Raw genomic sequence first — 16,517 nt, 5'->3', positions numbered from 1 at the left:
CAGTGAATCAAGCATTTTCAGGGGCAGGGGCAAAGGAAGACTACATGAATTTGTCCCTTTACCATAAATTTGTTTGAGACATCATGAATATTTGTCATCTTGCAACGCTTCACACTTGCACTTCACATTTTCCCTCTTGCAACATTTCACAAATGATTTTTCTTGCAGCTTCCTATGATATTTTGGGGATTTCGAAAGAAATAAATTATTTGAAGGAGATGACACTCACCAGAGCAACGGGATACTTGATGTGGAACATAAATCAAATTTGATCATTTACTGGCCATTGTCATTATCACTGGACCAAGAGAGAAAAATTAGAAAGACATTGTAATTAGAGAACTGTAGAGCTGAGCTTTCTCCAACAATAATGATTTTAATATTAGAAGAAAATCAAATCCCAGAGTGGACGATTTATTGGCTGGTACTCTGCTACACTGCAAGAATGAATGTACCTTTCATGAATTAGTACTTCCTACAAGCAAGAATGAACTTATGTTGCTAGTCTAAGATTTTTTGATAGAAACCAGAACTAAAATATGTCAGACATTGTATTGTACTTTCAAAGTAATCAGTGCCATGAAGTCATATCTTGGTCTATTAATTAATTGAAGGGTAGAATACAAATGACTAATTTGACCTCCATTTAATTGGGAACTTCAATGAAACTAATCATTTTGTATTTTCTAAATGTTAGCTAGAAGTGCTTTCTTTATTTCCCTATTCTTGAAGGAGATTTTTGATCACATGCATCATTCGTCTAAAATAGAATGGTTTATTCTTTACCACGTAAAAGAAAGCTAACTGATGCACCACAAAGTCAAGTACTGAACATGTATTTTATCAAAAGCTTTGTAAAGATAACTGTATAAACAGTGAAGTACTGTTAAGATCCCATCCAGGACTTAGAAATACATATGCAAGGAGAGTACTCATTGTAGTTTCTGTTCAAACCTACAGCAACAAAATATGAATTTGAACAAATATTAATTTACTATTACAATTAAAAATGGACCATAACAAGTGTACATGAGCAAGTTAGGACCACAATCTCAGGTACAGGGCCTAGTTTTCTTGGGACATGAGTCCCATTCCCTGCTTTCACATCTAACCCATCAGCCAGTTAGAGGAACGATGCTATCTCACAGGGAGTCTTAGAATGCGAAAAATCTATAGTTTCTTTAAATGTGAGAAATTGTCACTAGTTGTTTTAACCATAGTTATATAGCATGGAATATCACCTGTCATTAGAATCATTATGAATTAATAAAAACCATTTCAAGTGTTTTGGATCTTTGTGATACAAATGTTATGTGTGTGTGTGTGTGTGTGTGTGTGTATACCTCTTTGTTAGTATGAGTTCTTATCTGTACGAATTAGGTAATATATAAAGTGCCCAGGTGATGTATGAGGCATTGAGTTTGGAGAAACACTTGATGGGACCAGTTCTATGAGCAACTGATGACCAAGAGTTAATGAAGAAACAGACTTTTCTTATTTTAGCATGGTGTAATACAGACATGTATTTATACTACATCCTACAAGATAAATACTCAGCCAAATTCCAGTTTTATAAATGTATAATTAAAAACCAGTATATTTCAAACAGAATTCCCAAGTAGCAGATCAAAATAGGAAAATACAATTCCAATCTATATACACATATATCAACTTCAAATACAAATCCATTTATATTCCTTATAGATAGAAATCCTAAAGGAGTTATTCTAAAATAGAACTTAGATGTTACTTTTATTTTAATGTAATATCATAAATCATGATCAAGAAGCTGCTGTTGTTTTTTTTTAATCCATTGGCTATTGTATTTGAATTTTCCATATGAAGTACTAAATGTGGTTTTTAAAGGCGAATTTCTCTAGCCCATTTCTTAAAGTTATTAAAGCATGTAGGATTACTTCAAGAACAAATGTTTTGTGTGTTCATTTCTTTTCTACTGCTAATGGTTTATGCATGTGGATAATGAAATGTATATTATGTCTACTAAGTACCTAGAAACAGCATAATTTACTTACCTCTTTCTTTGCTCTACTGGGAGCTTCTTAAAATGTAATTCTTTGTACATTAAACATTAAATCTTTGTAAAAGTAATACATTTAATCTGATTAGTTCATTCAGCCTCTTGCAGATAAGGGGTATTTATTCTTGTATAAATATTGACTCACAAATGCTCTTAATAAATGCAACTGCTCAATTCAAGAGGAAAAATCATGGTGTTTAATATTTGATAGGAAATATACTCCTATTTAACATTCCATTGTAGAATAGTGATCTGTTTTATAACTGGACAGTAATCAAAGTACGTGAAGACAGTTTTCTGATTTCAAATTTACTGATTCCTCACAGGAAACTACTCTGAGAGTGGTAGAGTCCTGTTTTAAAATGAATTCAAGTTTAGGCATCACATGTTTAATCACATAGTTTTGATGATGTGTGGGATTTAGGCAATGCCACCAAGAACTCTGCAAAACAGGTACCTGGAGAATAGCAAACTTGTGTGTTCCAAACCCACTGTGCTGCCCCACTAAATCTCTTAGGGCCACAGCAGGCCACGCATATTATAAAGTGATTTTCTGTTTGAAAATATGCCAAAGGTTTGAAAGGTCCCCCAATAATGGGTCCATGATTAAAGGAGCGAGACTGATACAAAGCGAAGGTCAGGCAAAGCTTTATTTCGCGCCACGCATCGAGAATCAAACCAACCGTTCGGGGCCGTCTCTTGCAAAGAGGCGGCCCCTCTCTGCCTTACATACTAGCTTTTAAGGGCAAAGACCATGTGGTTGGGCCTGGCCATGCACAGGTGGTCAATAAGATTGTAACACACACAGAGAAAGCTGCCCAGTCATGCTAGGTCACACACGAGTGACCAATTGAATTACAATTTACCCTATAGTAGATATTTGAACTAGCCTATCTTGGTCAGAATTGGTACCCAAAAGGTGCCCAAAAGGTGGGGCCCATACTCCTTGGTAGCTAGGGAGACAGTATGCGCCCCTACCGATTGGATGTCTCCACCTGGCCTGACCCACCCTTGCATTTGGATTTTGCTACCTGGGGCTGGTTTCCAGGACTTGCTTTTAAGTAAGTTCCCTGGGGTGGGCAGGGTCAGTTAAAGTTTTACTGCTTAAACAACAAAATCACTGTTTAATCAGGATGGCATCACTCTGGCTAAAAAGGCCCTTACAGGTTTATTCAGGATGGGAAAAAATATTCTCTTTATTTAAACTCCTTTAGAGAAAAAAAAAAAAAATGAGAAATCACTTGCAGTTACACTCAGAATTATATGCTCACCAGTGAGCATATCCTTTCTCTATGAAAAAAAAATACTAGCTATTGAAATCACTTTTTCCTCTATTTTCTTGCCATGTCATTAATTTCAAGGAGAAAATGTCTAGGAGAGATGAAATAATAGCAAACCTATTTTGCTGGGCACTAAGTCACTAATTGTATAGATCACTTAATCCAAAGGTTACATTAAATATTTTTCAGGTTCATGGAACTGTGCTGGTGAAATTCCCTGAAATAGAATTCCATGTCAGACACAAACAGGAAATATTATCTAAGGCAATAAACAGGTGATATGGTAAAGAGGAGATGACAAACAATAGCTATAACAACATTATATAATGACAAATGGGATGAAGGATGGGAACAATTGCGGTGCTGAAGGGGAAAAGCAAACCCAGTTACAATTGTGTGTTATAATGTTTTTCTCTAGGGCGTTGGGTTTTTTGTTGTTGTTGTTGTTAAGTATTCTCTTCTTAGTTTCTCTGTTCTGTTTTGAAGTAAACACACACATATACATACACATCCATATATACCTGGAAACTCATACAGGAATGCAACTAATTATATCTATGTCCATAATGGTTGTCATCTGAAAGCTTTACAAGTACTTGGTGCAGAAAGTCATCCCAGGCCTCCTCAGAGTCTCCAAGTGACCATTCCACCAGGATGGACCTGAGAATCCTTGGGTTAGCTTCAGGGAAGTTTCCTCCACGTTACGCAGACACTGCGATGAAACCTCTAAGATTTCGCTTGTGTGAGCCAATCTGCAAAATCTCAGATTGATAGAAAAGAAGAACATTTCTCCATTGTGTATTTACACTTGGCAGCCCCCAGCCTTTTATATTTAGATGCCTAAATTATAACCATTACCGCTATTTCTGCTTCTGTACTTTCTTTCGCTTGCTAACCCATGAGGAGATGGAGAAATACCAGCAGAATTTCTATAGACACTCTGTAACCACACATCCCCCACCTAGAATTGAACCTGACAGAATGGCTGCTCCCGGACCCCTCCCCCGGCTCTGGGCCAAGAGATAACAGCCATCTGACGCCAGAGAAACCCCCACCTGGAATTGGACATGACAGAATGACTGCTCCTAGACCCCCCATCCAGCTTTAGGCCAAAAGATAACAACCATCTGGCGCCCTGCGGCTTGACAAGAAGACCCCGGTCAATCCTGAGGTGACACATACCCTAGCGGCGCCAACTCAGCAGTTTGAAGAATGACAGCCCTTTGACCTAACCAATAATCTGTTCTCAGCCCTTTCCCGCTCTGTAGCGCGCCAGTCATATTATAGAGTTCCTTTTTGATTTTCCCGCGGTATGTGGCGATTTGTTACAAGATACTATGATGTATGCTAAATCCCTGCCTCCCCAAAAATAGTGTATAAAAGATGTTGTGATCCTGAGCTCGGGACCTCTTAGCGTCACCGGCAACGAGTGCGCGGAGGTCCAGGTTCGAACTCGTAATAAACGACCCTTGCTGTTTGGCTTTGACTCTGGACTCTGGTGGTCGTCTTTGGGAGGGTCTAGAAATTTGGGCACAACAATATCTGCTCTTCTTTCTTTCTTTTTTTCTTTTTTTTTTTTTAAGATTTTATTTATTTGACAGACAGATCACAAGTAGGCAGAGAGGCAGACAGAAAGAGAGGGGGAAGCAGGCTCTCCACTGAGTAGAGAGCCCGATGCGGGGCTCCATCCCAGGACCCTGAGATCATGACCTGAGCCGAAGGCAGAGGCTTAACCCACTGAGCCACCCAGGCACCCCAATATCTGCTCTTCTTTAAGTGAAGAGTTTACTATAAAGTAGGAGAAAAATATTTTTTCACAACTGCTATGGAATTATATATTCTAAAAATAAGTTGCTATGAGTCAACTGCTTGATTTTATCTGGTATCTTTTAAAGTCTTGCTACAAAGGACCAGCAGCATCAACATCACCTGGGAGCTTATTGAAAATGAAGAACCTCAGATTCTACCCCAGACCTACTGAATCAGAACCTGCATTTTAGCAAGATTCTTAAGTCATTGTTATGCATACTAAAGTTCAAGAAACACTGTTTTAGAAAATACCTTGGGTTTTAAAGAGTTCAAGCATTGAATGTAATAATTTTATGCTGGTTACATCCATGCTCCAAATTTGTAAGATACAAAATGGAAGAATTCAACATTGGTTTCCATAGAAACACTGAGATACATTGACAGATTTCTATAGAAGAAACACTAAAAGAAGTTAGAGTGATACAGACTACTCTGAGAGTGGTAGAGTCCTGTTTGAAAATGAATTCAGATTATGCATCACATGTTTAATCAGATAGTTTTGACGATGTGTAGGATTTAGGCAACACCACCAAGAACTCTGCAAAACCAGGAGGTACCAGGACAATAGCAAACTTCTTTATTCCAAACCCATGGTGCTGCCTAACTAAGTCTCATAGGGCCATCTCAGGTCAGATATATCATAATGACTATAGTATTTGTCTGTTCAAAAATGTGCCAAAGTTTTATTCAGAATGGGGAAAATATTCTCTATATTTATAACTCCTCTGGGAGGGAAAATCAGAAACTACTTGCAGTTACATTCAGATTTATATGTCTCACCAATGAGGATAAATAGTCAATAAGTCGATGCCAACATCCTATGTTATTTGGAAAGTTTAAGCTGAGTTCCCAGACTATGCTATTTCAAATGACCTAAAATCTTGAGCTATGGTGCGCTCACTTAAACATTGTGCAATAAAAGTAATCAATCTAATTTTTAGAAGATTGTGATCACAATCTACTGCTGCCATTTCTGCAAATAGAGATTACCAAGGAAATTTTGCAAATAGAGATTACCAAGGAAATTTTGTAATTAACACTACATATACTTTTGACTTCATATATAATACAAAGTTCATATTCTATTTTAATAACGTAGACATATGTATTAAAATGAGTATCATTGTTATTTAAATTATATGACACTGTGTACGTTATCAGAAAAAAATTATAACCAAAGTTGACTTTCATTTTCATTTTATTTTTTTAATGATAGATATGACTTTACATGTCTAATTTAGAATGGCCATTTGGAGATAAAGTAGATGAGATAAAACTCAGCCCCTCTACTAAGGCTGCTCTGAGAAACCTACAGGCAGCATTTAATCTTTTTTATTTTATTTTATTTTTATTTATTTTTGTTTGAATCTTTTTAAAATTGTATAAACATATGCTTCTTTTTTTGAGGTTGTTATGTACATTTTTACAAGTTAATTGAAATTCTTAAACAATGCTTATTAAAATAGTGAAACACTACATTGATAAAATACATCATGCATTTGAACCTATTTTAATCACCTTGCCTTCATATAGAAATGAGCACTTGTTTTAAAGATATGGGTTGTTCTGTATTATTCCTTTTAAATGTTACTCTTTTAAAGAGCTAAAGACCTAAATTCTAATCCTAGCTCTGTTATAAAAGAGCTCTGAGGGCTTAAGCAACTAAAATCTCTGACCCTCATGTTCTTTGCCTGTGAATAATGGCATAAATTATACCACCTCTAAAAGTGCTTCCAGCTTTCACTGATCTCCAAGGGGTTTTAGACACACAAGTGCATTCTTGATTTTCTCATTAGTGCAGGCAGATAATATTATGAAGGACTTGGTATTTGGGGGCCAAATGATCTAGAGGCCAGCTAAATTTTAGGGTAAAGCTTAAAAAAAAGCTCTCTAGGAAGCATTAGGCAGATAAGAACTTTCTTTGGTGAGCCTAGTACACTCCTTGGTAGTCATTGAATGTTCTCTTTATTCACCAGAGATTAAAATTTATATGTAGCTGTCAGACTCCACATAGAGTCAACTAAAAACCTGGTATACTAAAACACTGTCAGGCTCTTATTCAACCTCCAAAAGTCCCAGTGTCAAGGTCCTTGAATGCTGAAATGCTGTTGGCAGTGTATGAACCATTTGAATGATAAAATAACTGAAAATATCATACATAGTACTTGATGAAAAATTATTGTTGTATTAGAAAAGAGGAAGTTAGTTGGCACAGATCTTGTCCTTCTATGACACTGTGACATGTTATGACAGAATGGAACCTAAAAATTCATTTCATCATGCTTAGCATGTAGAATCTTGAAACACTTCATACATGGATGACTTCATGGGACTGTAGCACTTTAAACGGGGTTATCAGCATGTCTGTTCCCACAAAACCTGCTTTAAGCTAAAGCCCAGTGACAGTGTCAGATAAGTTAAAATTTTTATTTTTTTAAAGGTTTTATTTATTTATTTTTGAGAGAGAGAGAGAGAGAGCACACGAGCATGGGGGGGAGCAGAGGGAGAAGCAGGCTCCCCACTGAGCAAGGAGCCTGTTGCAGGACTGGATCCCAGGACCCTGGGATCATGACCTGAGTTGAAGGCAGACTCATAACTGACTGAGTCACCCAGGGGTTTGGCAAATTAAAATATTTAATCTTCATTATATTGAGATGAAGTCAAATTATTTTTCTATTGTGATCTCTTTTGAAATAAGCTTTTATATATTCTAATACTCCCTTCTGAATGGTTCATATAAATTCATGTTTTCTCTAAAATTCTTAATTTTCTTCTAAATTGAACTTAAGCCCAGATATTTTTTTAGTGCCCAACATATTCAAATATCATTTTCCTTGTTTTTAAATTAAAGGAAAAGATTGTTTAATAAAGAATACATATGAAAGGAAAATCCGATTTTGTGAAACATAAATTCTGGTTTTCCACGTAAAGATAATCCTGAAAGAGAAATTATCTGAGCCTTGTCTGAGGAACTACAATCCCTCCCCTTGTCCTAAACATACACACACACACACACACACACACACACACACACATCCATTCCCAACCAGTGTGACCAAACCAAGGAAAATGAGAAGCAGGAACGTAGTTACACAGGTCACAGCCAAATAAGAAGAGTAAAAATAGTATCTTAAGCTTTCAGAACCACCAATTTTCAAAGTGAGCCAGAGGGCCCAGCAGCAGCTGCAGTTTCAAAGGGAAGTAGTAACTACACTGAATCAGCTACCCTGTGATAGACCATCAGCTGCAGGAATCTTGATTAGTGTCCTGTTATGTACCAAATCAACAAGGGAAGGATCACTGTTGGGCTTTACTTAGGCAATATGCATGCTGATATGCTTAATAAACAGAAGCAATAAATACATTTCTCTTATGCCCTTTAATGTAGTAGAATCCTTTAAAAGTTTTTCAGCTTTTATGTACATTGACCAGAAACTGCATTTTGCTTGGATTTTGAGAAGAGCCTTCCATAAAGTATCTGTGCACTTTAAGCTGAAGTTAGTGAAAAATAAGTCAACTGTGGTTTTCACGGTGTGTTCCTCCCAGGCAGAGCTCCTCAACCGTGGCACTATTAGCTCTGGAGGGAGGCTGTCCTGTGCCTCAGAGGATGTTTAGCAGCATTTCTGGCCTCCAGCCACTAGACACCATTAGCAGGCAACCCCCCACCAGATGTGACAATCAACAATGTCTTCAGATATTGCCAAATATCCCCAGCATAAAATCATCTCTGGTTGGAAATCACTGTTCTAAAGATTCAAGTTAGCATGGGCTTGGTGAGGATCAAACATAGGTGCTTTGTTCAACAAAATTTGGAAAATAAAATCCACCAATTGATGGACTTCATAAAAATGTTGTTTCATTATTTAACCTTATCCTTTATTAGTTTTTTCTTAAACGGATTGTTACTATCCTGGGTAGATTACTGAATGGTTTTAGTTGAAAAAATTTGTTATGTAGAGCTAACATTTCTGACATATCACCTCCCCATTTAATGATAATGATAATGCTTAACCAAATATATCAAATAGAAGCCCGTAAAATTCTTCAGTTTGGAGTCTACATTCTCCTGGAATTTGATAGGAAAAAAGATGTAAAGGATGCCATTTTTTTTTTTTTTTTGGCGAAAAGGCTAGATCTATTTTGCAGTCAAAAGATACTTGCTTGGGGGACGCCTGGGTGGCTCAGTTGGTTAAGCAGCTGCCTTCGGGCTCAGGTCATGATCCCAGGGTCCTGGGGTCGAGTCCCACATAGGGCTCCTTGCTCGGCGGGGAGCCTGCTTCTCCCTCTGCCTCTGCCTGCCTCTTTGTCTACCTGTGCTCGCTTGCTCTCTCTCCCTCTGTCTCTTACAAATAAATAAATAAAATCTTTAAAAAAAAAAAAAAGATACTTGCTTGGTTCTAAGTATCATTGATATCAATTCTGTTGAAATCTGTGTCTATAGTGTACTCTCAAAGAATGTTGCTTTTAAAAAAAGCTTTATTTATTTGAGTGATAGAGAGTTTGAGAGAGAAAATACAAGCATGGGGGAAGGGCAGGAGAAGCAGACTCTCTACTGAGAAGGGAGCCCGATGCAGGACGCAGGACTGGATCCCAGGACTCTGGAATCATGACCTGAGCCGAAGGCAGACATTTAACCAACTGAGCAATCCAGGCACCCAGGAATGTGGCTTTTTCACTCTGGAAACCCTTACTGATCTCCCAGGGAGCATGGAAATTTAGTAGCTTAAGAAAAACCTTCCCTTTCCTATCCAGTTTTTCTCTCCCCCTTACATATGAGGAAAGTAGAATATAACAAGATGACTCTATTCTTCAGGTAAAGTCACCTTCATGGGTTTTGGCTTTTTTCTTCCTTTTGTTTTTTTAGTTCAGTAAACTATTGGTGATTGCTAGATGTTAGGAGATGGTTAAGATTGTAGTAAAAGAAAATTGACATTGTTTATGAATAATTCTAAATGTGAACACATGTTTTTTTCAAGATTTTATTTATTTATCTGACAGGGATCACAAGTAGGCAGAGAGGCAGGCAGAGAGAGAAGGGAAAGCAGGCTCCCTGCTGAGCAGAGAGCCCGATGCGGGGCTCGATCCCAGGCCCTGGGATTATGACCTGAGCTGAAGGCAGAGGCTTAACCCACTGAGCCACCCAGGTGCCCCGTGAACACATTTTAAATATTGCACGTGTGCCTTATATCAGCAATCCCAAGTATCTTTTCTTTTTTTAGTACTAGACAAAATTCCAACCTTCCTAGAATGTGTCAGACCTGCCCACCTCCGGGAAAGAGAGATGATTCCACCCTGCAGTATCTAGAATACTGGCTTATCAGCTGTGACAAATGCACTATGCTAATGAGAGATGTTAGTAATAAGGGAAATTGTATGTGTGGGAAAGGGATACATGGGAGCTCTCAAAACTTTCTGCTCAGTGTTTCTGTCAACCTAAAGATTTTCTAAAAGATCAAGTCAATTAGTTTTTTATTTTTTTATGGCTCTAAAAAGAAAGTGGTAAAAATATGAAGTCTATCAAATTATGGTTCTTACCCATAAATAGAGCTGTTATTTTAAGCATCATTTAGATTTTTCAGTTGTGACCCTGTTTCTCAAAACTTGAGTAATAAAGAAATCTATTTTAAAGGAAAAATATATTGCAGAAAAATAAATCTATTTTAAAGGAAAAAAATATATTGCAGGTCCCAAGAACTGTTTTACATTGCTCTTAATACCTTATTATTTCAGTTTGTGCAAGTACTAAGCTAAATATAAGTCCTTTATGTTTACAAAACTAGGAAACAAAAACCTGCAAACCAAAGAGGAAGCAAAAGCAATAAAATTATATCTATTAGCATTCATTAATGTGACAGGTGATATGTTGCTGAAACTAATCACCGCTTAAAATTGAATATGGGATTTCTTATTTGAATTCAATTAGCCGATATATAGTACGTCCTTGGTTTCAGGTGCAGAGTTCAGTCACTCAGCAGTTGCACATATAACAAGCTACCAGCAGAGCCAAATCACCACTCAAAGGGCTGCTCTGTGAGCCTGCAGTTAGAAGAGTATGTTTTGAATTCATTATCATTAGGCTCGGATGGCCTGACGTGCTTCTACTAACACAATGGTGGTTCGGTGGATGTGGGGTTTTCAGAGTATGCCAAGCCTGACCGCTTTCAGATGGCGCTGGAAGGGACGAAAGCCAACTTTTGCCTCGGTAACTCCTTTTTCTGCACTCCGTTTCTGAACAAAATGTTCGTGACTTGTTAAAATGGTCTTCTTTCCATTCTACTCTTGCATGTCATTTCTCAAGTTCATATAGCTTTTTTCTTATTAGACATAGCAATAATCTTCATTGTAGAAAACTCAGAGTGTATACAGATAAGCAAAAAATAAGAAAATCAAATTAGCCTATAGTCTATGCCCCTCAGAGACAAGTACTATTTATGTTATGTCATTTATATTTCCAGGCTTTATGTTATATACACATGCATGCATCTATCACTATCTATAGACATAAAACATCAATGCCCCCCAGCCACAGGCTGCCAGGAACATTTCCATGGTTAAACATGCTGGGGCTTTCCTTGTTGCAACAAAAGGAACCATGGGGCACCTCGGTAACAGGGGGTTCGAGATAACTATGATTGGACTTTGGCTTTGCTTTAGGTGAAGCTGGAGAATGTCTAGTGTACTGTTGTGGATTGGAGTTAGGGGTGAATCTGTGTTTCAGTATCTTAACTACATTTTATCTCTAGAACAGGAGGACCGGATAGAGGTAAAAGTGATAAACTGGCCAGAAGTCACTCTCCTGAGCCAGGGGAGGGGATGGCTGAATCATTTCTGTGGCTTGGACAATCTTCATGTGTGTGTTCAGACGACGTGATAGGGCAGTTTTGTCCCCGTCTCCATCCATCACGGCTCCCGAGTCGCCTCTTTTATGTTGCTGTTCCGTGAAGTTGTTTATGTTCAATAGAAAGACCCAAGACCCAGCTGTGAGTGCCTGCCGGTTTCTGGATGTCAGGCCTGCTTTTTATTTTCTCAAAGCTTAGAGGGTTTTCAAGCCCACATTAGGCCTTCTACTTGTTACTTTGCTAACCTCTACTGAGTGTAGATTCTACAGGGTGAATAAGACTGTTTCCCCCTCTGGGTCTCCATAAGCATTCCCAGCCCACACCACAATCTGCTACCACACATGCAGGTGGTAAGTGTTTCTCACTCTAAAGGTGAAAAGAATTTGCTAACGATAGAACTTTACTGCTAATGCTTTAGCTTTTTAAATAGGAGAGTATACGTTTAACACCTAGATGCCAAGTGAGGGCCAAAAGCCGGGCTGTCTTTTGCTACTGAGGTAATGTAATGGGCAGCTGGAAAGGCCCACCTGGTCTAGGCGCACTCATTTCCTTAAAGCAAGCTTCAGAGCTTCAGAGGAAGGCAGCCACCAAAGAGTCCTTGATCGTTCTCCCTGGTAGAGTTGTTTGTTTCCTCCAGAAATAGTTCATTGAGCACTGTGTAAGTTTGTGAGGGCTGCTCTAATGAAGTCCCACAGACTGCGGGGCTTAAACAGCAGCAGTTTATTTTCTCATAGTCTTAGGGGCTATAAATTCAAGATCAAGGTGTCAGCTGGGTTGGTTTCATCTGAGGCTTCACTCCTTGGCTTGTATATCACCCTCTTCTTCCTGTGGCTTCACCTGGTCTTTCTTCTGTGTATGTCTTTATCCTAATCTCTTCTTCTTGTAAGGACAGCAGTCATATTGGATCAGGGCCCACCTTAATAACCTCATCTTAACTGAATTACCTCTTTAAAGTCTCTATCTCCAAATACAGTTACAGTCTGAGGTACTTGCACTTAGGATTTCAGCATATGAACTGCCAAAGGGGGAGGGGGACACAATTCAGCCCATAACAAGCACTTCCCGCTTGTCAAGCATTGTTGTCGGCAATGCTGCACCTGACCATGAGCTGGGCAAAGTCAAAAGAGGAGGCAGGAAGGTCAGAAGTGGAGGAAAATGGATTGTTAGTATCTCAAGTGTAGAGTTCCCAAGAGTTGCTGAAGATTTAAATCAGAGAAGTAGTATGAAACTTGTATTGTGGAATGCTTATTTGGGTTTTGGTGTGGCATTTAGATTGGAGGTAGCCAAGGACAGTTAAGAACTAAATCCAATAGCACAAGTGAGAAATAAAGATCTGAGGGTGGCTGTGGGTAACAGAATTGCAAAGATTTGGGATATATTTAAGTGGCAGAATTAAAACCATTTATTGACCTCTCAGAAGCAGACATGAGGGAGAGGGAAGAACAACTTCCCATGCTCTAAGTTGGGTGATGAGATAGATTGTGACATTACTAACTCAGAGAGAAAAATCAAGAAGAGGAACAGATTTATAATGAGTTCAATCTAGGTATTTTGAGTTTAATATTCTCTTGGAGATACCAAGTAGACAGTGAAAAGCGAACTCAGAGTTCACGGGAATTGAGAGGGTCGGAGACACCATTTTGAAGTCGTTAAGATGTAATTGAAGCCTTGAAGGTAGATGAGCTAACACGAGGAAAGAGACAGGAAGAGGGATTGCCCAGGAATGAGCCAGGAATATATCAAGAGGGCATCTCCAGAGGCCTTGGTCTCATGGGATTCAAGTTTAGAGAAAAGTGGTAGAAGAGGAATTGTAAAAGTTAGTAGGTTTTGGTGGTGCAGTGATGGAATGTAGGAAAATCTAAGTGTTGTTCATAAATAAAATGTTTTATTAAAGAATATGAACCCAAAGGAAGACACAGTCTAAGGTGTAGTTCAAGTTCTGTGCTCTGAACTTACTGACTTTTCCATCATTCAATATAGTTTTCCTTTAGTAAATTTCATTTTGAAGTTCTCTAGTATATCATATATTATTATGCATTATTAAAAAATACTCTATTTTTAAAGGTCCCATTTCAACCTGCTGGGGATGCATCAAGAATTAGTTAACAAGTGACAACCAAAAATACTGCCAAAAAGTGGGGAAAAAATGCCCATTGGGTTTATAGATACGAAAGACATTGGAAAACTCAATGTGAGTAGCATGAGAGGAATGAGGAGAAAAGCTAAGTTAGAGAATGAAATGAGTAGGAAATGAAGCAATAAATGTGGCAATAAGCTCAGTTATTTTTTGAAGATTTTATTTATTTATTTGACAGAGAAAGAGAGAGAGCACAAACAAAGGGAGAGGCAGAGGGGAGAGGGAGAAGCAGACTCACCGCTGAGCAAGGAGCCTAATACGGGCTCAATCCCAGGACTCTGGGTCCATGACCTGAGCTGAAGGCAGATGCTTAACCAATGGAGCCACCCAAGTGCCCCTCAGCTCTAAATTAAATGAGAAAACATATATGGTGTGGCAGCTATGGTGGCTGGCATATAATAGGGACAGACCTTTAATTAATGCAGATTGCTATCATAGTTGGAGTGGTTATTAGAAGAAAAGAGATGGAATGGCACCCAGAGGGCAGTGCTGACTCATGAGAAAGTTGTATCTTCTATTATTTTTGGCTTTTAAGACAAGACCAGGATATATTTAAGAGGTAAGGGGCAGAAGTTTCAGAAAGGGGAGGTTAAATGTATAAATGGAATAGTATAAGTCTGGGCAGGGACAAGAGAAGAATGATCCAGAATATTGGTCTAACCTCAAAGAGGAACAGACCCATTTCCTGTGAGACTGGAGGAAAAAAGGTAAGTGTACATATGGTTATAGAATGCATGTTTAGGCTTTGTCCATGTAAATGTGATTATAGGAGTTGTAGCTTCAACGAGTCTTTTGATGTGAGAAGAAAAGCAACTCTCCAGGGAAGAGATCTGGAGAGGACAAAATGCAAAACATAGTTGGAGTGGGAGAGAAATGAATGTCATCTAAGACCAGCAGGACAGGAACTGTATGGCTAAGGTGTAGAAAAGGCCATGCAAATCACATCTCTCAAGAGCTTCCAAATTGAGCATTTACTACATGCTTACTATGAAATGACAAAGGCTAATTATTACATTATGTATTAAAAACAGATGTAAAATACAAAATAAAATGAAAACTTTAATAAAATAAATGTTTACAGCAACACAGAGTTTCCAGAGGGCCTGCGGAAGATAAGGTCATGTCCAAGGGAGGCAGGACCTACAGCAAAGGTTTTTCCAGAAGGCTCATTTTCTGCCCTGTCTTACTTATGGTGGTGATGGTCATAACTGCTTTTTGTCAGTGTTTGAATTTTTTTTTTTTTTTGCTCTTTATAAAAGTATACATACACCCAAATAACATAACTAATGCTTCAGTATATTAGGCATCTTCCCCTGCATGATTACAATTTCCCTTGTTTGGATTCGGGTTCAGCCTTTAGTCACTTTCAGTCACAGAAGAGCCATCTAAGGCAGTGTCTTTCATGGAGAAAATCTTTTGTTATCTTTTTCTCAGTAGCCAGATTTTTGTAAGTTTTAATTTTTTTTTAATTTCATAACTTGTTTTGGATATATTACCCTAATACCTAGTCTCTTTAAATTAAAATAATATATGCTTATGGCAAAAAATCAAATGCTTCAGACAGGTATAAGGTAAAAATGAAGAAGTTTTCACCCTTGCCTTGAGACAATAGGCCCAATTCTCTAAAAAAAAAAAAAAAAAAAATGCTCTTAATAATTTTTCTGTGTCATTCCAGAAATTTAGCATGAATTTTCATTAAACATGTATGTAATGATCATCTTCTGTCTGGTACAGCACTGTCCCAAGAGTCAGGGATTTAAAAGCCAACTAAACAGATTTTGTTGCTTAAGACACTTATAGAATTTACAGCCCAGCGGGAGAATCAGGCAATAATCAAGAAAATAGCAGAACAAACAAACGACAAACAAGTCAGATGACTGTGACTGATTGCTATGATCTGGAATGATAGGCATTGTTTATCATTCTGCAACTTGGTTTTCACCTACTGTTATGGTCATCTTTCTGGGGTAATATGTTGGTCTAACTCATCTTTAACTGGTGGATTGTAGTCATACCATGGTTATACCATAAATCATTCAGTCATTCCCTGTTGACTGACATTTAAATTATTTCCAAAATTTTCCCACTTCAAACAGTGTTTAAAAAAATATATTATTCTTATACCTCTGTGTTTTGAGGCACTCAGCACTTCACTGACATATACATGCAAATATTCCCTCAACCTTTGGAATCTGACTAGGGTAGATTGTGTCATACAAAATTATTTACCTTGTGCATTGGTTAGTCTTTTCCATAAGGCATCTGAGTTTCTAGGGTTGCTTCAGATGATCTCTCCAACCTGTGAGGTTCCACAGATATTTTCCTATAACCTGTTACTGTATTTTATTGTGTTCTTTTTACTTTTAGATATTTAATCCATTTGAGATTTATTTTACATGGTGTGAGGTGCTTTC

General features: G+C 38.0%; 1 protein-coding gene across 1 annotated transcript in view; it reads left to right on the top strand.

The window, feature by feature from the left end:
- CCDC141 (coiled-coil domain containing 141) overlaps positions 1-2,217 on the top strand; it is a 224,240-nt gene extending 222,023 nt beyond the window's left edge. The window contains exon 25 of the mRNA XM_059394250.1: positions 169-2,217. Within this exon, the coding sequence (XP_059250233.1) occupies positions 169-204 (36 nt within the window). The 3' untranslated portion in view covers positions 205-2,217. The remainder of the gene's footprint in view (positions 1-168) is intronic.
- The last annotated feature ends 14,300 nt before the right edge of the window (positions 2,218-16,517 follow it).

Source organism: Mustela nigripes, chromosome 3 (assembly GCF_022355385.1).
Source record: "Mustela nigripes isolate SB6536 chromosome 3, MUSNIG.SB6536, whole genome shotgun sequence".
Classification (NCBI taxonomy): Eukaryota; Metazoa; Chordata; class Mammalia; order Carnivora; family Mustelidae; genus Mustela; species Mustela nigripes.
Note: the sequence above shows the minus strand (reverse complement) of the source record. Positions and strands in the feature narration are given on the sequence as shown.